Source organism: Uloborus diversus, chromosome 3 (genome assembly GCF_026930045.1).
Source record: "Uloborus diversus isolate 005 chromosome 3, Udiv.v.3.1, whole genome shotgun sequence".
Lineage (NCBI taxonomy): Eukaryota > Metazoa > Arthropoda > Arachnida > Araneae > Uloboridae > Uloborus > Uloborus diversus.
The window spans coordinates 143,454,237-143,479,925 of NC_072733.1; the positions used below are offsets into that span (position 1 = coordinate 143,454,237).

The window sequence follows — 25,689 nt, forward strand, 5'->3', positions numbered from 1 at the left end:
TTTTTTGGGTGAATTCTTTTAAAAATTCTTCCTGAGCGAGTCCACATACCCGATGCACCTTCTTATATGACTAAATAAAAACTCAGCATGTTATTATTTTCAGCTTTTTTGTCTTTACTTGCCAAAAGGTAGAACTAGTTTATCTTTCCAAGAGCAATGTCTGCAGTTTGGCTAGTAAGCAATCAGTACTGTTTATAGCATTTGGCTGTTCAACTGATTGCATAGAGAGAAAGTCACAGGTTAAACTAGAGTGAATAGCATTTGTTTTATGCTACAACAATTAGGTGAAAGGAAAAAAAGATTTTTTTTTATTGTAAAACAGCTTAGGGGGCACTGTGGCTTCTCCATCATTCTAGGTATCAGTATCAGTATTTATAGTATTTACTATGAAGTGAATCATCAAATGATTAAACAATCATTCAAATAGTGACATATAATGAAAAGTCAGAAAGTTTCATTAAGCTCCAACAGATATTAATCGAGTTATTGAACAACAAACTATACGAGGAGCCACACAGGCCCCTCCGTCTTTCTAGTGTTGAATGGACCCCAACTTTTTCTTAATAATTAAAGGGTAGGTACACTGCTGTGGGCAGGTAAAGGGCAGTAACTGCAAATTTTTCATTTTTATCATCTACTGTACGTTAGCTTTTTTGATCAAGCTTGCTTATTTGGTTTCCGCTGAAAAAAATTCAATGAAAAAATTGTCTAAATCTAAAGTTTTCCTATTGTTTGTCTTGAATCCAAAACACATTTCCTCAATTATATCGAAAACACATTTCTGCAGAAACTACAGTTTATCTGCTCAGGGGAGTATAGTAGAGGATCCAAATCAGGCAACAACAGGACCAATAGAGTTCTGAAATAGGGAATATGCAGAATTTCTGCTCACTATAATATTTCAACATGGAGGAAAAAAATTGAACAATCATTGTAATACACATTTTAGGAAGTTTATGGGTTTATATTGAAACTATTACTGTGCATAGTTGCATAGTAACAATTTAAAACAAAAAAAATGCGTTATTAGGGGTTCATTTTATATCACACGGCAAAACTTCAAAATTTCTCCCAAACACCAGAAAATCTGATTATTTTCAAAATTTCAGCTTAAGAACTGAAGAAGAAAATACTGACACATTCTGATACAATTTTACATTGTAACTGATCATTAATCAGACTTGAACAGCAATTAAAAAAAAATCAATCGAGGCAGTGAGAGGCAATTGGATGTAAGTGGACATTTTCAAGTTTTGAGTTTAAAGTTCCAGCCATAGGTATACTTTCATGGAAAAGTTTTTTTTAATCAAGCTGTATAGCAAGCAGCACCTACCAGAAGGTACTTGTAGTGATTATCTCTAAATTTATAATTTGGTCACTAACATCTCTTTGTTTCTCACTGCCTCAGTTAAGCAGCATCATTAATAAGAATATTTTCTATTGGAATTATATACTTTAGATTCTCTAGTATAAGTCAATTCCCTACTTTTAGCAGAAAAATCAGAAGAAAAAAAATCGAGAACCCACATAAGTCTAGTCCCATTTTCTGAAAAAAATTGGAAACATTTTGCCACAATTTAAGAAAGTAAACATTTTAAAAAGAAGAAAAATGGAAGGTAACAAACAATCTTACAATCAAAAACGCACAATTTTTACACTTAAGTACAAAAAAGGTTCATCTCTATGAATATGATTTTGTAAAGGGTTTTCTTGTTTGGTTATGAGTTTTGTCACTTGTTGATTCTATTTTGAATAAATATAAAGAACATTTTGTACTGTAACCACATTGTTTTTTTTTTTTTTTAAACAATCAGCTACATTGTGCAGGAAAAAAATCAATTCAAAATGCTTCTGCCATAACTCCTGCTGATTCTTATGTAAAATGAGCTCTGAATCCAAATATGACTACTGTTTTTCCCCATTACATCCCACTTTTTGGGAACAGCGCCCCTAACTTTTTTCAGTTTTCAACAGTTTCATAGCTATTATTTTTATTTGGAGGGAAAAGGAGCATTATACTAACCATTAAAATTATTCTGAAGGGCTAGAGAAGTGCAAAGTTCAAAAGCATGAACATTTGAAGCAAGTTAGGAGACTCATGGGGGTATCCCCCCCCCCTAAAATATCTGAAAATCAGATTTCCAGCCCCCCCCAAAAAACAGATACTGTTTGCAGCAAATGATGTTTCTTTTGAAACAATGCACCAAAACTACATAATCAGTATCAAAACATTGAATTTGGTCTTTATGCAAAACTCAGAAGCATGACATGGGAGAAAGCTGTTTTTGAAATAAGGTTAGGAGAAGTTTAAAGTGAAAACAAGTAACAACAGCCTTTAGAAAAAGAAATGAAAGACGATAATTAAAATGTCATCATTTCCTTGTAATGTTAGCTAAATACATCTTGAAAAAGAGTAATCCTTGGAAAAATGGGAGTTTCACTTGAAAAACCTGCAAACAATAACAAATCCTGATACTAGGAGAAATTTTAAAAATCCAATGAAAATTCCCTGATTCAAAATACTGCATTTGGGATGAAATAAATATCAAGATATGAAACAATATGAGTTAAAAAAATTTATCTCAAGCAATATATTACAGAAATGTGAGAATTGTGATTTTTACATTTTTGATGCAGGATTTAGCAAGGAGCTGAAATAACAGATTTGGGTGTTCCTCCACCTTGCCCCATGACCATTTGTTAGAAACTTTAAAATTCAAGGCATCAAGCCAAACATTTTCGGGTTTTCAAGATTTGAAAATTCTTTTTATTTTCAAGTATTTTTTATAATTTTTTTAGGAACAAACCACACAATTTTTCGGGAGTTGGGGGCCGCAACAAAGTGGGGCCCAAAGGTATAGCTTGTTTAGCTTATAGGTAAATCCGGCCCTGTATACACATACAACTATGTAGTTCATCCTATACAAGCATTTTTCATGCTTTGCATTTTAAATAAAAATTGCTCACATGTGCCAGTCTTTCCCCAAGATACTAATGAGGTAAAATTTAAAATATCATAAAGAATGTTGTTTAAAATTTGTTCTTCAGATTTATTCAAATAGCACTGCAGCCATTTCCTTACACACACACACACACATCCTTACATTCTATTTTACTTTAGTCATGAATTCACAGATGCCAACCTCAAGATTAAACAAATAAGAGACTAAAAGAAACAAATAGCAGTACTAAATGAGGGTTGAAATAGAATCAGGAAAATTAAAACTTAAAAAATGCAACTCTGATATCAACCTTGAATTTCTGTTGCTTGGAATAACTGTTAATCAAACAATGTTCTCTAAATCACACTTACCGAAACAAACTTTCCTTAAGGCACGCCTTCAACGTAGGCATGTTTCAAAGGGAAAAGAAGGGGGTTTTAAAGCAAACTTTCCCAGTATAGTACATAAAAAGTTGATTGGTGAAAAATCATGTGACCATGTCTGCGGTAAAAGTAGATACACTGCCTGTCGTAATTTCCAGAGTCAATCCCAAATTTCCTGGATTTTCCCTGTTTTCCAGTGCTATTTTAAAATTCCCTGAGAATTCCCCATTTTCCAGGTTTCCAGATTGAGTGGCCACACTGGATAACTTTTTCCAGTCTCCCTTGACAATCGTTAAATCAGGGTTATATTGTAATTGTACAGCAAAAGAGCAAAAGAAAAACACTTACCTCATCAGAATCAAAAGAACGGTGTTTAGTTCTTTCATCAGCTGCCAATTGGTCCTTAAGCCAAGTTTCAGTATTACACTTTGTCCTCTGCAGATTTTGGAATTTGATTGGAGTACAAGAAAGATTTTCTGAAGCATTTGATGTTGAGGCTGAAGTGTTTCCCTGCACGCTCCTCAGTTTTTCTCTATTTCTCTGTTTTTTTGGTGGCAACGTTCTGGGACCAATCTCCTATTTAAAACAAAAAACTCTCGATTCAAAAGCTACAAAAATAATAACTATTTTTGATGGTCATAATGTGCAAATTATTATTTAAATGAGCATGAAATTTCATAATCTCAAGAAGAGTTTCTCAATGGGGACTGCAGAACAAATCTAGGGGACCACAGGAAAAAATATGAAAATAGGATAGCCATGAGCCTTGTGAAGGGGGCCATGGCTGAACTAATGGTAAAAATTGTTCACATTTAGGAAAAACAGTTCATTATTATTGACCATGAAAAAAAAAAAAAAGAAATATCTATATGTATTTTTAAAAAATCATAATTAAATTCAATTCAAAGTACAAATTTTTTTTCAAAGAAGTTTTAAATGGCAGTTTAAAATTACAATCACAAAAGAGCATTTTAGAATCTCAGAAAATGCAAAAGTATTACAGGCAAGCGGATACTCGCAATTAATCCTTGATGGATGAATTTGAAGTTTTACTCAAATGACTGACGTCTGATTCAAGACTTCTAGCAATGCATTTTTTCATGCGGAAAGAAGAACAAAATAAGTTCTTTGTAATAGTACTCATAGTTTAAAATATAAAGAAAACAAATTTAAATATGTATTCCTCCAAGTTATTAATTTTTTTTTTTTTGCCTTTGTTAAAATAATTATCTGAATAGTTTAGTTTCAGTTTTACTGCTATAAAAATTTTGAATTTCAAAATAGCATGATGTGTTTTAGTTAAATCAGGGGTCTGTCCAGGATTTTTCACAGGGTCTGTTTTTTTGTGAAAAGTCATATAATTTTATGAAAAATCAAATAATTTTGCAAAAAAAAAAATTTGTTAGAACGAAATTTTAGAATTTAGAGATGGCACAAGCTGCATCATTCAAACTTAAGGCTGAGTGTTTTCCTCTTCTATGTTGAGCATATCTTTGTGGGGTATTTTTCTCGTATTTGGCGGGGGGGGGGGGGCACCGCGCTCTCAAGTATCAATATTTATCTACCATTCTACATTACGGTAAAGAATATTAGATTATATTTCTGTACAGTATTTAAAATAATTGTAACAAAAAATAAATAAAATTCAGACAAGAGGGTTCAGCATTTAACTTTTTGATCCAAGACACTATTAAAAAGCAAAGAATTTTGTTTAAAATTTAAAAATTCAGTGATTTTAACAAAAATAAAAAGAGATTTTGTTTGTTTACTTCTTAACAAAGCGTACTAAACATCAAAAATTGGAAAAAAACGGATTCCCATAGCGGATCTAAAGAGATCGCAATTCTCAATGTGAAGGCATCAAAAGTATTAAAACGGCTTGTAAAAGAAATAATTTTGATAAAATTACTTTAAAATTGAATTTTAGAGTCCTATGATAAACATATCATTAATATCTGTGGAGACAGTTCAAGCAAAAAATAAATAAAATAAACTATCGATTCAGCATTTTAATTTTTGACTCCTAAAAGAAAATTGAATTTTGCTTTAAAAACCTGAAATGAGAGTTCTAACAAAAATAAAGAGACTTTTCAATTATTTGCATCCTAATAAAGTGAAGTTAGCTAGAAAAGAGAACAAAATATGATTCTCATTTCGGATGTTAAAAGATTGCATTTTTCAAAATGTAGACATCTAAAGAAAAAGAAACAGTAAGTGAAAGAGTTTATTTTAAGTTAATCATCCTTGTTAGCATCGAAAAATCAAACTCATATAATTTTCTCCCAAAATAACAGATAAACATCGCACCCGCACCCTAAAAATGCAAATATTGACAAGCTGATAAAATGATGGGTATATTTTCTAATCAAGTCATTAGCGATAATTTTGAAGTTGGTAACCCTATCTAAAGCGATCATATCCCCCCCCCCCACCCTTACTATCCCTTTGCAGGTCTAAGTTCATTTTGCTGATATATATTATTATTACTGTTTAATAAATCATGGGCAGGGAGAAAAGTGCTTACCAACGCCTTTTCAGAAAAGTTTACAACACCGCTGCTAATTAGCTGTGATAAAACAAACAAAATTATTTAAAACCAAACTTATTTTCAGCTGTTAATTTCTTTCTAAGAAACAAACAGCAAGCAATATATTTACTTGGCAGAAGCAATTATCGCTTGCAGGAGCATCACAATAGTGCCGATTTTCTTTTCTTTGCTAAATTAGCAGATTTTGTATAAGCCGATCCCTCTAATTTGACTTTAAAAAAGGTTTCAAAAATTGTCGGTTTTACACACGAAAATATGCGTTATTTTGCTTTCAGATTTGCTCTCTCAATAAACAATTTGTGAAAGATCCGTTCTTGATTATCAGAATTTTGTGAAGGGTCGTTTTAGTTGATTGGGATTTTGTGAAAAGTCCGTTTTGGTTGATTAAAGTTTTGTGAAGGGCCCGTTAACGGACCCAAATATCCTCTGGCCAGACCCTTGTAAATTTCAACATTAATATTTTAAAAGAGCTGAAATATAACACCTAACATTTTGAGAGAATGTATTTGATTTTATTTTTATAGTTGTTTCTTTTCATTTCAAAGAGATTAATTATGCATGAGTTAACTGTTTAAGTCTTTCAAAATCAGGGATGAAAGTGGTAAAAATAAGGCCTGAAAGAGGCAAAAAAAGGAGGAAAGGTTTTAAAAACCAACAGAAAAAGCCGGAATTCCGGCAAAATCTCATCCCTGTTCATAAGATGTATCTAAACAAAACTGGAGCCTAAACAAAACCAGTGAGTGAGAGAAAACTATGTACAGGCTATGGGATAGTAGGTTGATTTACTTCTGGATAAACTTCTTGCAAAAAAAATCAAAGGAATAAGCAGTCAGTTGCAAATTTAAAATTCATCATTGAATAATTTACAACATGCATACGTGGTATTCAAATTTCTTAAACTTTTGCACCCAAAATGTTCTTCTAATATCATAATTATAATATATGCATACACAGTACCATAAGAGTATGTTATTCTCAATCATTCTTTCTTAATACCAGTTAGCAAGTCACTGAAATTTTCAAATAGTTTTATTTTCAGGTTTTGTGTTATTTTCTGTTAAGAAACCTGCATTTACTGGATGTCATGCTTTTTCTCCCTTTGATATTTACAAGATCAATTGCCAATGCAGAACTCTTGTATATGGTAACTTGAACTAGCTGTTAAAATTTTCTTGAAGTTCCAATATACATACATTTATGAATTCAGAGGCAGACTGGCTGACTTTGGCCCAGTTGGCAAAAGAATATTTTGGCCCACCTCTGTAAATTAAAAAAGTTAAATTAAACAGTGCCGGATCTCGATTCTTCCAAGATCGAGCAAACACATAAATATATATCACTAGTTCCTATTTTCCTTTAAGTTTCTAAATCAAGTTTTAATGTTATAAAAAGAATAAAATTGTGAAACGTAAAACAAAGCTAACACTGACACATTTCTATGTGTCTTTACAAAATGATAGGTACTAATGGTTAGTATCCTTCTGTCTTAAAATGAAAAATCTTTAGGCTTCTATTTTGACAACATAGGGAGGACAAAGGAAAATGGGGGAAATCAGGTAAATTCCCCCGGATTTTTTTTGAAATTAGTTGATCTAAGGCTTGAAGAGAAAAGAACTGGGACAATGGTTCCCTTCCAAGCAATATTTTCAAATGATGCCAAAAACTGCAATCTTATTTTTTGGCAACGTTAGAGGAGAGGGAAAAGAAAGGTCCGACTTTGGTTTTTTTTTCTTTCTTTCTTTTTTTTCAAAATTGAAGCCCATTTTAGTCTACCTTTGGCAAAAATAACGAAACAGGGAAGCATTGGGGGCTTTCTATGGAAACCTTTTGACGTTGAACTAGTAAAAATGCAAAACCATTTTATTTTGGTTACATTAGAGAAAGATGGAGGCTCAATGAAGGCTCATTTGGAAACATTTCAAAACTGAAGTCTACTCGACCCAATTTTAAACTACGTTTAGGGTAACGACACCAGTAACAGACAAGAGTCCAGTAAAAAGTCCCATTTGAAAGCTTGGATTTAAATAATAAGAATTTTAGGCGGGTAAAACTGATGTTGTTGTGGGCCACGAATACGGTACAACCATCTAGTGTTATCAGAATAAATTTCATGTGAGCCAGTTAGTATTTACAAGGCAGTGTTGGAAGGTTCTGATCAGCCACCACGAAGTCTGTCAGTGATTCATGTTTATTTGATTTTTATAAGGTTTTAAGTAGATCTAAAAATAAAAATATTTTGCACATTTTGAAGAGAAAAGTGGAAAAGAGTCCATTACTCATTCTTTTCTCATCCAATCTATTATTGGGTATCATCAAAATTGACCTTTTTTTGAAATTGAGCAAATAAAAAAAGAATTAACTAATTCAGAGAATCCAGAAACAGCCAAACATTAGATGAGATGTAGTTGCATCAAATAAAAAGTTTTAAACGTCTAAACACATTAAAAGACTCAGAAAATTGAGTTAAAACTGAGAGCAATGTCCTTAAGCATGTCTGTTACTGATGCCGTTACCCTTGTTACAATAGGGCATCCGGTGACTCTCCTTCGGAATTTTTTGACAATAAACTTTTAAAAACATGATCTATTTTTTGTGTTTGGAAGCATTAATATGAAAGAGGGCAGGTTTCCATAGTGTTTCCCCAAAGATCTTTAGGAGGGTGCCATGCCTTACCGCTTTTTACCTAACTTTTGACTCTTAAATTAATCAACCCTCCTTGCCCCTTAAAAATTTCAATGAAACTTCACAAAATAAAATATTTTTTCGAAAGGTAAATATTCACACAGGCCTGTCCTTGAAACATCACTCCCTTGTTTCAATCACTTATCCATAGTAATCTGATTAGAATATATCTGAATGTTTTTAGCATTATTTTTAAAGCTAAACATCAAAAAGCTTTCCAATATTTTAAAACTTATTACTATCAAAAACAATTGGATCCTGTATACACCTAGTATAGCAAAAAGTAAAAAAAGCACCCTTTTTATATGACAAAACTTCTATCAAAAAGTGCTTTTATCTGAAAGCTCACTGTCCCTTTTTTGGTCTGGAAGTCACTAGTTCCCTCTGAACATTTTTTTTTTCTGAAACTAAAATCAATTTTACACTATAGAGCAGCTAAAAGGGTTAGGAAACTCTCCCACTGAGATTTCTATAAGTGAAAATTTAAGCTATCTTTAGTGACTTTAAGGGAATGGCGAAGGTTCAAAGACTTGGTGTGGAAATGTTTTGATATTCAAGTCTGAAAAACACAATTGAGGACCTTGATGCAAGAACCAGGTAAGACTAGACTCACTCATTTTTAGTAAGACCATCAAATAACATCAGCGCTCATTAGAAACTCTATTATCTTTCCCACATTATTTACTACAAAGCAGAGGTCTGCTCTTACATTTGTGTCCCATTGTTGCACCAATCGGAACATCTATATCAGCAGTCCCCCCCCCCCCCTTTTTAGTTGTGCAGACTACCAGTTTTGCAGAAAACCCACTTACTACTATAGCTTACTTTCACAGCTAAAATTTACTTTCTGGGATGGGAAGGGTAGTATCTGCCCATAACTGTCCTTAAGGGTATGTAAACTACCGCATTAGGATTGAAAATATGTCTTAAAACAAAGCATTCTGGAAATGTTGATTCCATTTCTCCTCAATGTCATTCTCCCCCGCCATTGATATAGATATACCAGGACTGTGGAGTCGGAGTTGAAGAGCCGGAGTGACTTTGGGGTAAAGGAGTCAGAGTTGTTCAAAAACATGCCGACTTCGGGCTTCATTTCTTCTTTCGTTTTCAGACTCAACTTGCAATTTTTAAAAAACTGACTACCAATTGCTTTGAATATATGTATAAAGGCCAACTGATAAGAAAATAACTGTCATCATGGTAAGCAGCAGGCTTGAAAGTTTATCGAACATTCCACATCAGCTAATTATGCCGTTCCCAAGTTCGCTTGATTTTTAACTTCATTAAACTGGATAGCAACTGTCAGTAAACAATTTTGCTGCCTAACATTTTCTAAGTACCGTATATACTCGCGTATAGGTCGATCTTGCGTATAAGTCGACCCCCCCTTTTTCAGAGAAAAAATCCAGAAAAAATCTAAAACCCGCGTATAAGTCGACCCCCACACTTTCCAAAAACATCGCGAATTATTTTCAAAGAAATTTCAAAATAATGAACACATTTATTTACAAATAAAATAGGAATTAAATAGGAAAACATTTCTAAAAGCCTTCAAACTCGGATTCCGAGTCGGACGCAAAAAAAAAAGTTCATTAAAGTCCGCTTCCGTCATCACCGCGTCATCGTATACATCGGCGGCTGCAGAATCGTCAATGACATCAGAGGTTGCGTTCGACGGACCTCACCGGTAAACCGGTAAGTAACCAGTTACTAAAAGCGGCGTTCTATGATCAACCGGTTACCGCAGCGGTTACTATACTAAGCAGTTGATTGGTTGATTTGAGCACGTGATCATTAGCTGTCACGTGATTCACTAACCGGTCGCTCCCGGTCGTGCTCGTCGAACGCACTCTCAGTCTGAATGGCGTGACTGTTGACGATAAATATTTTCATACGTTTCACGACTTATTTGCAGACTAAATTACGATTAAATTGTTAAATTAAACTCTGACATGTTGAAACAATTCTTTTCTATGGTTAAAAATCCCGAAAGGAGGAAATTTCCAATCTTTTAAGTATGGCGGTCAAAGTAACCGCTGCTAGTCTTTCTAGGTATACGCAAAACGCCGTCTTTCTAGTGTTAAGCAAGTATGTTGCCACTCTTAAAACAAAAAGTATAGCAGTTAATTATTTGAATGGCTTGACTGTTGACAATAAATATTTTCATACGTTTCACGATATTTGTTAATTGCTGATTTGATCCTTAATAAAGAAGAATAAAATTATCTTTATTTATGTGTATTATTTAGGTTTTTTTAGTTATTATTTTTGAATAAGTTTACTTTTTCACACGATCAACTTATCAGCAACTACCTGTAACCGCACATCGGCATTTCTCGTAGCTTCCCAGCTCTCGTTGATCGGAAAAAATTTTTCGGAAAATTTGACCCGCGTATAAGTCGACCCCCCTTCCTTTGATCTCATTTTTTGGACAAAATTTCTCGACTTATACGCGAGTATATACGGTAATCACTTTCAAATAAAAAATATATTAAAATATTTTTCCTCGATCTCAGTTATGAAATAGTAAAAGGAATGTATGTATTGCTTGAGCCTGTCGGGAAACTTCTGAGGGTGCTTGGTAAATTTAAAAAAGTGTTGGCACGAAAGCGGGAATCTGAAAGATATGATAAAATATAGATTTTTTTTTAAATCTAAAGACTACCTATAAGCTTTTTTTTCACTAAAAAGTACAAAATAAAATCATTACAGTCGGATCCTGACTTACACGAGGGATGCGTTCCACGACTCCTCGCGTAAGTCAAAATTTCGCATTGTGAAAAAGTGTTGTGTATATGATTTTTTACTAACATACACAGTCATTATAGACATTTAAACACCTTTTAAACTGTTCTTGACCATTTTTTAACTACAGTATTGTGACAATTAATTGGGAAATGCATTTTTTTTTTAAATCAGTTTTATTCAAGATTTTCGTGAATACATTTGAAACTAATAATTAATATGACATCCTCGAGACTTAAGAACATCACATTTGGCATAGAATGTACTAGACCGGCACATATAGTTTTAATTTCACCGTCATTATTCCATATGTCAAAAACAGATGAAATTAGCTTTTCCATTGTAGTACTGTCAAATTTATGAAGACTTTTTTAACGATAGTCCACAAATTTTCGATCGGATTTAAGTCCAGGGAGTTTCCAGGATGGCCCAGTACAGTAAGTTTGTTTTCAGAGCAGAAATTAAAAATTTGCTTCAATGTGTGACATTGTGCCGTCTTATTGAAAAACATAATCTACATTCGGTCTAAGTTTAGACATGGTTGGAAGCACATTTTGGGTCCATATCGATTCTTAGCTGGCACTGTTCATCATTCCTTCTACGGGAACAAGGGATTACGTCCCTGAAACGCAGAAACAACCCCAAACATCTTTTTGGGTGGATACTTGGGTGCATGATTAATGTGGTGCGGACAAAAAGGTTCTCCTTTGATCCTTCTCACGAACCTAGACCTAAATCCCTGAACCACAGAAAATAAAACCTTTTCCCAGTCCTCCTCAGTCCATATTTTATATTTCCGTGCCCATTCTAACCTTTTTTTTCTTCATACGAGGTGTGAGAAGCTGCTTCTTGTACGGTCGACATGCTCTCTGTCCACGTTCTAAAATCCTGTATCTCACTGTTGAAAGTGCAATGTCAACACCAGCTGTCACCATGGACCTGGACAGATCAAAACTAGTTAATCGAGGATTCATAACACTCATTCGATGTAAACTTTTGTCGTCACGAGCCTAAGTTGATATTTTTCAGCTTACTTTCCAATACATCTTTTCAACAATATAAAATATCAATATGTTCAAGTAATTTCTTTCCCCTTTAATAGCCAATAATAGGCAATTTAGGTGAAATTTGGGCCTAAATTGGAATAAAAAAAGAATTATTTATCCATTTTTTTCGAATTATAGCCTTTGTTACTCAGTAAGAAGGCACCTTTCATACAGTGAAAGAATTTTGAAATAGTTGCAATAGTTCCGGAGATTACCTCGAACGTATAAGCACACAAAAATTCGTCCTCTCTCTTTATAATATTAGTATATATATATATATATATATATATATATATATATATATATATATATATATATATATATATATATATATATATATATGCTGCAAACAAATTACAATTTCTAGCAAAAAGAATTAAACATTTCATTTCTCAAGCATTTCTGCTGGAGTCTCGGCTTGTCATGAGCCTTTGCCAGGCTACTGAAATAAATTCGGCTAGTCCTAGAGGCCTATGGGTTGAATTCAAGTATTGTTGCCCAAGAGCTTCCTAATGCTTCCTAAGCCAAATGAAACAATATCATTGCTTGCATAAACCCAATAGAAACATGACTGCTTGTACACTACAAATATGTTCAAGAAAAAGTTTATTATGTATGTCAAAGAAAAACCAAAATGAGGCTTATATTTCTAAATCTCATAACATAAAGCTAGTAGAAATAGTTTTACCAAATTATTAGGATGTGACACCCATTGACCTTCATCACACTGGTTTCGGCTGTTGCTGATGCTGGAACCAACTTTTTGACCTTTTTGCAGATTTGGCTGTTCGCCAGATGCCATAATCAAAACCTTTTTTATAAACAAAAGAGGTTTTATCAGATAATATAAAAGTCAGAAAAAATATTTACACAAAAATTTAACAGCAAGTAAAGTACAATGTGCATAAAAATCTCCTTTTGGGATGAAAGAGAACTAAACATTACTCTTATGGGTAGGCAATCAGTTTGGGGTAGTGCTTAAAAATTGCTTATTTGCAATAAACTTTAAACATAAAAAACAATTTAGAATTATAGGTTCTTCCGCCTCATGGGCATCAAATGTTGAAAATTTTAACTCATTTTGATACTTTGCTGTGTAACTGGGTAGTTCTCAAAAGGCAGGAAGCAAAAAAGTTAATTCTGAGCAATTTTTAAAATTTTCAAATTTGATATCAATTTTATTTTTACTGCATAGTATGTACACATAGATCATATATAAACATAAAAGGATAGCAGGTATTTATAAAAATTACTAAATAGCAAATTTAATTATTGTTCTGTAGGTAACAGATTTTGGACATAGTTGTCCAGGAGGGGTAACATATTTTGGACATCATCATAGCATAAGTTTCACAATTTCGGAACTTTTCCAATGGATTTTTTTTTTAATTCTGCAATTAAAAATAGAAAGGATTAATGAAGCACTTGAATGACTTAAAATACTGGTCTTCAAATAATAAAATTTTGTTATGGTTTCGCAGAATACGAAAAGAAAAAACCCATCCATTTTGCAGAGCGGGTGATAAAGTCGCCAAAACTGATGCAGTTGACGAAAACGGGAATTCCCCACTGGTATGCTTAACGTACGATGTGAGTTGTTGCTAATCAGAGTTGACTTGGTGGTTTTTGTGCAAAGGGAAATTCCTAAATAATAGAACATTGAAGAACTATTTTGCCGTTTAGAAGTCAATTTATCGTCATAATTTAAAATTTTTTTAATCCAAAATATCAGTAAAATAACTGATAATCATTTTTGAAATTTCGCAGAGTTATGAGCTGCCGCCATCTTGTTTACTTAAATGAGTTGGTTACAATTGCAAACTTATGTTTCTACTGTTATTTATGTAATGCTCAATGCATAACGTATTAATTATGCAAAATATTAAAGAAAATAATATTGTAATAACCTTTTTTATTAAAGTTATAAGACAGTAGATTATTTTTTTATAATATATGCCAAGGAAAAAAAAGCAAAAAATTGAAATGCCAACCACTTTCGGGCCTTGATTATAATGACAGCCAAAAGCAATGTGTTCGGAAACGCATTGACTGTTGCGTAGCGGAGCAGAGGAAGAATCGTGTTTTATGACGTGGCCCAATGGCCCTGTGTTTTCAGTCACGTGACATTGTTTACAAAAATTGCCTTTTTTAATTGCTTCTCATGCTTAAGTGAATGATTGTTTTAAATTTTAATGTTGATTTTCGGCATCACCATCATCAAATCTATAAAATACCACTAACTTTATTATATTTTACAACCTGGTGCATGTTCCCTATTATTAAATGATTCAGTTACCTAAAATTAGATTATTATAATACTTTAATAGTATTATAAATTTTAAATTATCTAAATGAAATTAGATTTTTTTTTTAACTAAAACTCATTTTGTAAGGTGCACACAATAAGAATAAATGGTCAAACTGTCAAGAATGATAACTAGATTTTTACAATTATTTTTTTTAGGTCCCAACAGTAACATTACCTAGACAGGTTTTACTGTATTTAATAACAATAAAAATTGTAAAAAAATAATTAGTATTTTTTAAAATTGATTATAAAAAATAATTGAAACTGTTTACTCTTTTTAAAATTCACAATATCCTACATAGCTAATATTATTAGAAAGTAGGGATGCGCCGATTAATCGGAAACGCCATAATTGTAAAAATTGTGCTGATTAATCAGCGGGAAAAATATTTTCGAAACTATATTATTTTTTAGCATACCTTCAACACGAAACTCTGATAAATGCATTTATTGACAATAAATAAAATAAATTTTTTGCAAACATTACTGTAACATATAATATGAAAGTTTACACAGAGTTAATATTTTAGAGAGTGCATGATACTGAATGAAATATTAAAGAATAACCCTCATAGCTGATATTCACATGACACTATTATGAATAATTAAATTCCTGTACTTTTTAATTGTGATGTGAAAAAACATGAGTGAGAAAATCCGCCCCCCCCCCCTCCCCTCCATTATCCAGTAATATTTTCAATAAATAAAAATCTTTCAATCCATACCATGCACACACACAATTATACACACGTAATTGCACAGGAGGAGGGGCAAGATTGTGTGGAAAGGAGTCACTTCTAGAAACATAGTAGGGTCCTGTCGCAACTCCTGATTGTGAGACACATAATTTGAATTTGTTTATTCATTTTTTCTATTTTGATCAAATTCATGCATACAATGTAGCAACATTTTTTCATGAGTCGATTTTTTTTATCCTTTTGCATAGTGTTTTTAGATAATATTTTTTTTAAACTCAGAATAAGTCTTGGTTTAAATGGTTACTAATAATTTAAAAAATAAATAAAAGTTAAAAGAGCTCTAAAATTATCCTGCTGACCCCAGGCTACTTCCTATTATCTTTTTTAAATTTTTATGATGAAGTTTTGAAATTATTTTGGGAAAATTAGGAAAGTGGAGAAAAATAAATGTATCTCAGAAATCAACTATTAATTATTTCTAAATGTGAAATTTTAAGAAAATAAAATAATGGAGAAATTGATAGTATCAAAAATAATCATTTTGATTACACTAGTCAACAAAAATGAACTTTTTGTTAGCATCCTGGTTTTAAATAGTCAATTCCTACTAATTTTGGGTCGAAAAAAAAACGAATATGGTAGTGGATTTTTTTTTTATTAGCTCTTGATTTCAAGATACATAAAGCCCACTGGAGAAAGATGCATAGCAACCACACATTGATGCAAAGGCAATGTTGAGAAAGAAAAAAAATCCCTGTACAATGAATGTTATTAAATAGGTCCTGTTTTATTAAGTAATGCTTCTTGAAAAGTAGTGGTTGCTTTTGGCTTATTTCTATAAACGCTTCATTTTGACTCCTTTTTGTACACCATAAAAGGACCATATCTTGTAATAGTTCAGCAGCATTTGATGAGCATTAACTCTGCCCAAGGACTTTGATATCTGCCATGCTCACTGCTCATAACTTTAGCTTTTAAACAAACTATCCTTGAAGAAGTGAACAAAATAGAGTTTCAAAGACACATCATTCATCAACAGTCACAAAACTTCCGCAGGGAATGTTTGACCCACTGTTTTTAGTTCTCGTCTTCTCTGGTGCTGACTAAATTTTTGACAATGGGATAGTTTCTTCTGTCAAAAGTACTATTTTTAGTCACTAAAATTGATAGAAGAAGCAAAAAATAATAATAACATGGAGCAAAAAAAAAAACTTATTTTCTCAACAGTTATTGTTAATTTAATTTTTTTAACTGTCCGATTTTGGTAAAAAGGCGTGGTCTTTATGACGTTACAAGTGATGTATTTTGGCGTGCTACTCCATTGTCTCACTAAATGTTTACGCTTTGCGGTCAACCACATTGCCAGGATATAATAATTTGCATTATGTGCTAATGGCATTTCATCACTTGTGATGTCATGTGCAGAAGCGTAGAAATGAATTTCAATCCGGTTTTAATTGCTAAAAAAATATTAAACTTTGTCAAATTATTTAAAAAATGGTCAAATCCCATATTTTTAAGTATGCTCTAAGAAAAAAATACTTTTAAAATTTCGGAAACAATCCCATTATGCCTGAGCAGAACTATTTGGCAACTACTAAGAACAAAAAGTTAGGTGCGGATTACATCTAACCTTTTTATTTGAATTTCAAACCCTGATTAAAATGCAGTTATGGGGACCCACGAGAGATGAACAGAACTACACAAAATATTTTTCCTGCCCTCATTCCGATTAGGTGATGTTTCCCTTTGAGGGCCCTATGTTGCAGGGAGCCTCAAATATTTGCATCACAGCAAAACAGTATTTATCTGTAAAAATGACTGATTCTAACATAGTCACATGCAATTTTTTATGAAACATCAAAATACATTTTGAAAAATATTTTTATCATCAGCAAAAAGTTTAAATTGAGTCAAAATATAATAACAAAACAATTTGAATTTTTGACATATCTTGAATTCAAATGTGCTAATCGCATTTCACAATGCAAATGAATGAAATATAATTATTCAAATTATATTTCAGGAACAATATTAATTATTTTAGGAGCAGTCCTGAATTCAAAAAAAAATTTTTAATCCTAACATTTAGGAGAAAAGAAGATACAAAAAATTACTAGATTAATTTTATTTATTCATAAAGCTATCCAGAATTTCCTTTTCTGAGCTTTTGAAGAGAAAAGAAGAAGTTGTTCTGACAATGGATCCTCTAAGCTGTTAATTTGCCTTCTGTTTAAATGAATTGGCAAATCATTCAACTAAAGGCATATAACTAAATTTACTGAATACAAACCCGTTTTTTTTTTTTTGGTAAATGAATCTTGAGACCTTCATCACGTAGTGTAGAAGTAAAACAGGTGTCTTTCAATTTAGTGGGCAGGTGAATCAAGAATACAGTTAACAATTGTTACACATTTCAGGTTTGTAAAGATTTCAAACAGCTCCCTCATAAAGGTCAAGATTTACGGTCGCCACTCGCCACGTGGCGACTCAGTTTTCAAAATTGGCGACCCCAAAAAATCTCTACAGTCGCCAACTTTTTTGGGGTTTTTTTTTTTATTTTACATCCCAAGAAAAGAATTCCACACCACAGATGCATGAGTACAATAAGGATTCACCGATAGAGACCGTACTCCGACTGAATGTTGTTTATTTTACAAAGCTTACATGTCCTTTCTCACTGCCTGCCTGAATGTTGGTTATTTTACGTTGCTTGAATGTTCCTCTTACGCGATTCAGGCAATGTAAAATAAGCAAAAATACAGTGAATTAGGAAGCCATTTGCACAAGATCAGAGCATTTGCTCCTTTGTCTTGACTCTGTTTTTCAAGTAATTAGCGTACTATAATCATGATTTCAGGAAGAAATCATATTTTAGATTATATTTTAGATAAATTTTGATTATGCCTTCAAAGTAATTACCTTTTCATGTTTTTAGTTTAGTTGCTCAAATAGTATATTAAATTCAAACTTTATTTTTTTACATCGTATTATACACCTGGGATTATACGAAGCTTTTTTTTTCTTCACTCCCATTTTAGAACCTGTAGATTATAGGTCGCCCACCGATAATACACAGGAAAATATGGTTATTAAATTACAGGGTTCGTATGCTCCAGGAAAACCTGGAATTGTCTGGGAAAAACCAGGAAAATTTCAAATTTTGCCTCAAAAAAAAATTTTTTTTTCTGGGAATTTTGTACCTTGAGTTCTAATCTTCGTTTTTATCGATGTTTCCTGAAAAAAAAAATGTAAAAAGTTTTGAGGCAAAACGACGCAATAAAATAAAAAAGGCGAACCAAAGAAAAAAAAAAAATTCCGCGGACGCCATTTTTGCCCCTCAATAGTTCCAAAGAAAAAATTTCCAAGGGTGAACAGGAATTATGCACAAATTTAACGGGGAGAAGAACATTTTCCTTCTTCTAAAGCACAAGCCTGCGGATGGTAGGGTCCAGGCTTGGAGTTGATTACGAGAAAATGTAATCGATTACGATTATGATTACCAGCTCGAAAAATAGGAGATTACAATTATGATTACGATTATAAGCCTCTGCCAAAACGTAATTACGATTACAGCAACGATTAGATTATGTCAAAAATGTAATCGATTACAATTACGATGTGCCGATTACGATTACAGACTCGTGAGAGGAAAATACATGCACACATATACTATATTATTCTCATTATTATTTTGCGGCAACAATGTCATAGTTAAAAAATTATGATTTTTGATTGTGCTTTTAAATGCTGCATAACTATTTTGACCATATATCCTGCACAGGTAATTAGGTGTCCCATATCCAAATGACTTTCCACATTATAATGCATTTTGTACATGATTTAAATTTTCATTATTATTTTTCATGCAACCAATACAGTTTCTAAAATTTATGTACTATATTTCTACATTCTATTCTCTACAATTTGCTATAATATTATTTAATTCAACCTATTTTTGAAAAAAAAAAAAAAAACCCTATGTATTTAATTTTGCAAAACATGCATAGTATTAAAATATATTCAAATAGTATAACTAAATGATAGGAAAATAAATGTTCAAAATAAATACTGCAATCAAGACAATTTTTTATTGCATTTTAATAATACCAATGCTTTAAATGTATCATGTTTCATCCTCATTCTCTGTAAGGTATAAAACTTTCAGGCAATACTGAATAACCGCTCAACAGGTGCAGATGATGCACAAATTGACAAGTACTTGGGAGCAATTTTGCTCAGTAATGGGTATACATGAATATTGGATCCCCAGTATTATAGGGGATCAATATTATGCCCATTTGGTACGCTAGTTTCATACGCATTTATTTCGCTTTCGATTTTCTTCTGTATTAAAAAATTATTATTTTTGTAAGTGCTGGCTGGTTTTTCTAAAAATGCGAACTATTTCCCTTTTTTTTTGCAGGCTCTTTTGGAGACACATCTTTTGTGTCCTTATCTTCTGATTCAGTGCAAATGTTATGACAGTCTTTGTTAGACATTATTTCTTCCTCAATAATTTCTTTTATTTTATTTTTTGTGCTTGAATCGTACCAGTTGCATTTGAGCCTTGGGTCTAAAAATGAAGCCACTTGAAATGCTTCCGATTCTTCATAGTGACTCATTCTAGAAGAAGTTAGTGCTGACAACAGTTTTTTTACTGTCTTATTAGAGTATTGCAAATTTTTGGTCAGGAGGTCCTCAAGATAGTGCTTGAACACTCTTAAAGCAATATACAGTAAAACCCCTCTAATGCGGACACTAACTGGACAAATTTTTTTGCCCGTAATAGAGGGGTGTCCGCAGGACAGGGGTTTAATAATGTTATTTGCATTGGAATCGGTTAATTAGAAAATGTCCATATAAGAGGGGTGTCCGCACTTGAGGGGTGTCCGTTAGGAGGGGTTTTACTGTAATTGTAAAGCACTTTAAAAAGTAAAAATGAGTATAATAAATTTTGCTATGATTTCCAGGCACTATTTTTCCCCTACATGCATAAGCATTTTATAATGATATTTTTCAAAAGCAAATGTTTTTACAAAGGTTAAAACAAATGTTTTTAAATTCTTTAAATGCAAACTTTTTTCTCTTATATACCTATTAAAAAGTATCAGCATTGAAATATAAAGCATAAATTTAAGATTAAATTAGATGTGAAAATATTTTGAAAAATCACTTACCAGAGTGATGTCATCACAAAAATCAAAGAACCGCTAAGATAGTGCGTGTGAATGAGCACTGAAGTGCAAATCCAAATTCGCTCTTCTTTTGACAAAATTCCTCCTCTTCCGCCAATGAAAGTAAAAAAAAAAAAAAAAACCCACCAAAGGCATAAAACTTTTTTTTTAGAACTTTGTCGAAACGAAAACATGTGCTTGTACGGCACTGTTGATATTGTTCTCTTTCCGAGGCGGTAGCTCCGCTTGTTTGTCTGTGATTCACAGATGAAAAGGAAAATTGATGACCAATTCAACTTGGGGACGCGTTCCTGTCAATGACACCTACAGGGTACAAAACCCACTAAGATGCGGCAGGTTTATGACCCTTCGCCAACGAGCCCTTTTAACAGCAGGGCCTAAAGGCTCTGCTGTCTAGTCCTTTGTACGTTTCTATTGAAGTCTTATCTTTTCCTCAGTCCAGATCCCATCGTCTGCATAGCATTGTAGAAACGCAACTTGAAAGTTTTCTCTTTCAGCAAGTTGGGATTACACGATAACGGAACAAAATTACGATTATCTAAACTTAGATTACAATTACGATTATGCAAGAAACACTTGATTAAAATTACTATTACGAGATTATGAGTCTCCCATTTATAGATTATGATTATGATTACAATTACACAAAAATGTAATCGATTACGCAGATTACGATTACGTAATCGGCGATTACTCCATTGAGAAAATCGTTTTTTAATCGAAAAGTCTTTTCAGCTACGAATGAAACGTAGTCACCATGTTTGGTCATTCATAAGATGGAAGTAGACACGATGCTTAAATGCCTAAGATTCCAAAAACAAAGCAGAATTGGATGTTTTCTTTAACTGTAAACTAATGAAAACGCTAAATGTGCTGCAACTTTTTTTTTTTTAATTTTATTTTAAATATGTAATTTTCTTGAGAAATGAAAATTTTTGTTCTTAAAACTTAATCTTATCCTCATTGCCTTGGACGCAAATGTGCTAAAAACTTTTGAACTGAAGTGTAATTTCATGAAGATTTATTATTTTTAAATTGTTTTCATGCTACAAATTCAAAAAATTATTTCTTAATTTTTGTCGTAGCAGCCATATTTGGTCATTCTAAAGATGGCAGTACACAGAACTTTTTAAGTGCCTAAGTTTCCGAAAATGGCATTGGATATTTATTGCAATGCAAACTATTGATAACAACGCAAAATGTGCCCTTTTTTTCCGGGTAATTCGTAATTATTTTCTGGAAAAATGCGAAATTTTATCTCCAGAACATTTTTTTTTATTCTAATTGATTTAGACGCTTATGTGCTGACTTAAAACTGACTATTTTGTCTTATAATTGTACTTTTTGAAGGATAAATTATTATTTATAACTACTTTTATGCTACAAATTCAAAAATCTACTCATTATCTTAAATTTTTTACTTAGTCGCATATTTGGTCGTTTGCGAGATGGAAGTAGACAAAAATTTACAAAAACATAAAATTAGATGTTTATCTCAATGTCTATTGAAAGCAATGTCTATTGAAAGTAAATGTGCAAAAAAGAAAATTTTTAATTTTAATGCAAGCATCCTTTATATGCAAAAGGAAAAAAACAAAAAAAAAACTGATCATTGGCATTGGCTTATGATCGACGGATGTTGACTTTCGTTAGAATGCATTATATGTTATGCACATCGATGCAACAAGTTAATCATATTCATACCGAAAAATAGCTTTGTACTTTGCTCAATATGTTTTGTGTTACATACTAATAGGAAAATAAAAAGAATTGTAAACCAAAAGCGGAGAAAGATTGCTGCTGATAACAGCAAAACGCTAATATGCATGACATGTGGCATCAAAGGAACATTAAAATAAGTTGAAAGTACATTGTTTTTAACAAATGGTAAACAAATGAAAACAATTTTTAACAAAATGTTTTTTTTTTTAAAACTTGAGACAGAAATTTTTTTTTAAGAATCCAAGTTTTTTTTTTTTTACAAGTGGAAAAGTTTCAGTTCTTATGCTACTTTGAACAATTTTGACTATTTTGAAAATATTGTTACTTAAATTTAATTTTGAGTGAAGCGAGTAACCTGGAATTTTCTAAAAAAATAACCTGGAAAAGTAAGGGAATTTTTTTTAACCAAAAGTGTATGAACCGTGTACTTTTTTCAAATTTTTTTTTAAAACAGTTTTATGTTTTGCTTTAAATCTTGTTCTGAAAGTATGGAAATATTATGCAAATTTTGGCTCTTTAAAAAAACACACCATTATGTATGTTTTTTTACATAAATCCTCGAAGGTCGTTCCGATCCTATTTGATTCCCCTTTATTCTGAAAATCGTCAAAATAGGAAAAAAAATTAATTAATTTAAAACTTAGGCAACTTATTTTTGACTGTACAAAGCCCCCCCCCCCCCGCACCCCGTTTTATTCCTTTGCCATAGTCAAAGTTCCATGTTTTCCCACAAATCCTGTATTTCATTATAAATCCAACATCATTAAAAAAAGAGAAAAAAAAATATTTCTATAACTTATATTTCTGCTGTGATGTGGATGGTAATACTCGCGATCGATTAGGAATACGTTCCATTGAAAATCGTTTAAACAACGGGGGCTAGTTTCTATTTATTCGAATAACAGTTGTAATTTTTTAATCTTCAATCGCATCAGATTAAAATATAAGCCAAATAGCCAGTCCGTTGATTGTTTTCCCTTTATAGTCATCCTAACATGGCGACGCTGCGTATGTAAGGTAGTCAGTCACCATGTTTGGTCACTCTTAGTTCAAATAATGCAAAAAGTGATTTTTTTTTTTTTGGAAGATATTCTTGGTAAATGCCAAATTGTATATTACTGGAGGAGGTTTAAAGTTAAATATTTTTATGCCAAAATTTCTTTTTTCACTGTGGGACCACGGTACTGTGTACACTATTTTTTTTTTGGCTTTTTTTTTTTTTTTTCCTTATGAAACTTTAAAATGGGTGGAATGAACCATTTGCTTCAGGAGTTCCCAACATTCACCCTATGCCTCTTATATTTCCATGATTAATATAATTTATATTTCTTGTTAGCATTCCTTTAGCATCACTTTCATAATATTTGTTTCAAAAAATACAAATCGAAATCCCCCCTTCCCCACCCCCATTCTTGTACTACAGCGCTGTTTTCGAAACCCCGTAAACTGGTGGCCACCAAGCTTTTTGGGCCTAGTGGCCATTGGCCACTTGAAAATTTTCTGAACCTTGAGGTCTACTCCCTCATCTAGGTTTTACGAGAATTGTCGATGAAATGTAGTATTCTTCCTAAGATCATATGATTTTAAGAAGCATTACTTCACTTATTAGTTTCAATTTAATAATTTGCACTATATCTGTTGCATGCAATAAAAAACTGCATTAACATTTACTTACCCACTGCGAATTTACCCGACCCACGTCACTAGATAGATTTAAATAACCGGATATATGTACGATTTCAACCCCATGTAAACATATATTTTAAGTTTTCCAAAACTGACTACGAACTGTAATTATACATACTGCCTGATTATTTTAATCAATAAATGATCGTGAAGTTACTGTTTGTTTTAACTAGGAGCTGTGTACTTTTTGACAACTGCCTACAAGCAAAAACATAAAACATAACATCATGTTACTTAACATAATGAATAGTGAATCGAGTCATTCAAGAAACTATAAAAAGTTTTTCACAGAAGTTAACATGAAAACTGAACTTCACTCACAAAAAAATGCATTTCGTTCTTCCGATCACATAAAAGAAGTGCTTTAGAGATTAAATATTTAAATGTTTTCATAACACTTTAAACCACACCGTGCAGTTAAATGAAACAAAAATCCGATTAGTAATGTCAAAGATTAGTAAATCAAAACGAACGTAAGCGCTGTAAACTACAAAAACTTACAAATAGTATTCAAACAAATATGACTTTGCATCTTAAATGAGAGTAAATGATTACTTTTATAGAAATATACTAAAGAGTAACAAGCAATTACCTCCAACAATATATCGGCAACAACTTTCGCAACAAATTACGTACGCCAAACACCGCTAAAAACTTTAAGACTCGCCAGTTCAATGCATTCCACTCAGTTGCGAACTTAACCGAAGCTAAAAGCACACTTTCTACTTTTCACACGTAGTGACGTGTTGCCAAATTTGAGTTAAAATAAAGTTGTAAACTCTTTAATGAGCGGGTGTTGGAGGCGAAGCGCTCAAAACTCAGCCCCATGTGATGAGTAAACTCAAGAAGAAGAATATGTGGACTGGAGTACAATAGTACAGGATGTTCCAAAAAACAAAAGATAAATTTTCATGATAAGCATATTTAGTGAAGGAAACGAAACGAATACTTGCGTAGAACAAGAAATATATTACAGAGAAAGCTCAGAGTAGCTGATTTACCATTAGGAGCGGAAATTAACTATAGGTAGCGCTGTAAATAAGATACCAAACGAAACCTAGGCTACATTCGGAAACAGACACCGGTCGCACCGGTGCCACTGCAAGCGGTCGAAACGGTTGAATACCTAATTGAAAGCGTATTGGGACTCGATCGTTTCCGAACGGTTGCGGTGGTACCGGTGTGACCGGTGCCTGTTTCCGAATGTCGGTCTAGGAAGATTGGGCGCCGTAAATTGGGCGCCGCATATTGGGCGCCGGGAACTTTGGGCGGCGAGCATTTTGGGCGCCGGGAACTCTGGGCGCCGAGCACTTTGGGCGCCGGGAACTTTGGGCGCCGAGCATTTTGGTCGCCGGGAACTTTGGGCGTCGAGCATAGTGTGCCCGGTATTCCCGGGGCCTAAAATGCTTGGCGCCCAATGTTCCCGGCGGCGAATTTTGAAACGCTCTCAATGCTTACGTTACGGTAGCTACCGGTTAGTTGATCACGTGACAGCTAATGATCACGTGCTGCAATCAACTAATCAACATATTAATACGGTAACCGGTTGATGATAGAACGCAGCGGTTAGCAACCGGTTACTCAGTGGTCGACCGGTTAGGATCGTCGAGCAAAACCATCAATTACAGTACATTGGCGAAATGAGAAATAAAAACGAGCGCGTTCTATTAAACAGCATGGTAACCTGGATATATAAAAGCAACCCCGAGTAAAATGTAAACAGAGCCGCCC

At 32.9% G+C, this 25,689-nt stretch overlaps 1 protein-coding gene across 1 annotated transcript in view; it reads right to left on the reverse strand.

The window, feature by feature from the left end:
- LOC129218670 (uncharacterized) overlaps positions 1 to 24,682 on the reverse strand; it is a 267,197-nt gene extending 242,515 nt beyond the window's left edge. The window contains exons 1-3 of the mRNA XM_054852990.1: positions 24,551 to 24,682; positions 13,035 to 13,157; positions 3,674 to 3,901 (exon numbers count right to left, since the gene is read on the reverse strand). Of these exons, the coding sequence (XP_054708965.1) occupies positions 3,674 to 3,901; positions 13,035 to 13,148 (342 nt within the window). The 5' untranslated portion in view covers positions 13,149 to 13,157; positions 24,551 to 24,682. The remainder of the gene's footprint in view (positions 1 to 3,673; positions 3,902 to 13,034; positions 13,158 to 24,550) is intronic.
- Between the last annotated feature and the right edge of the window lie 1,007 nt (positions 24,683 to 25,689).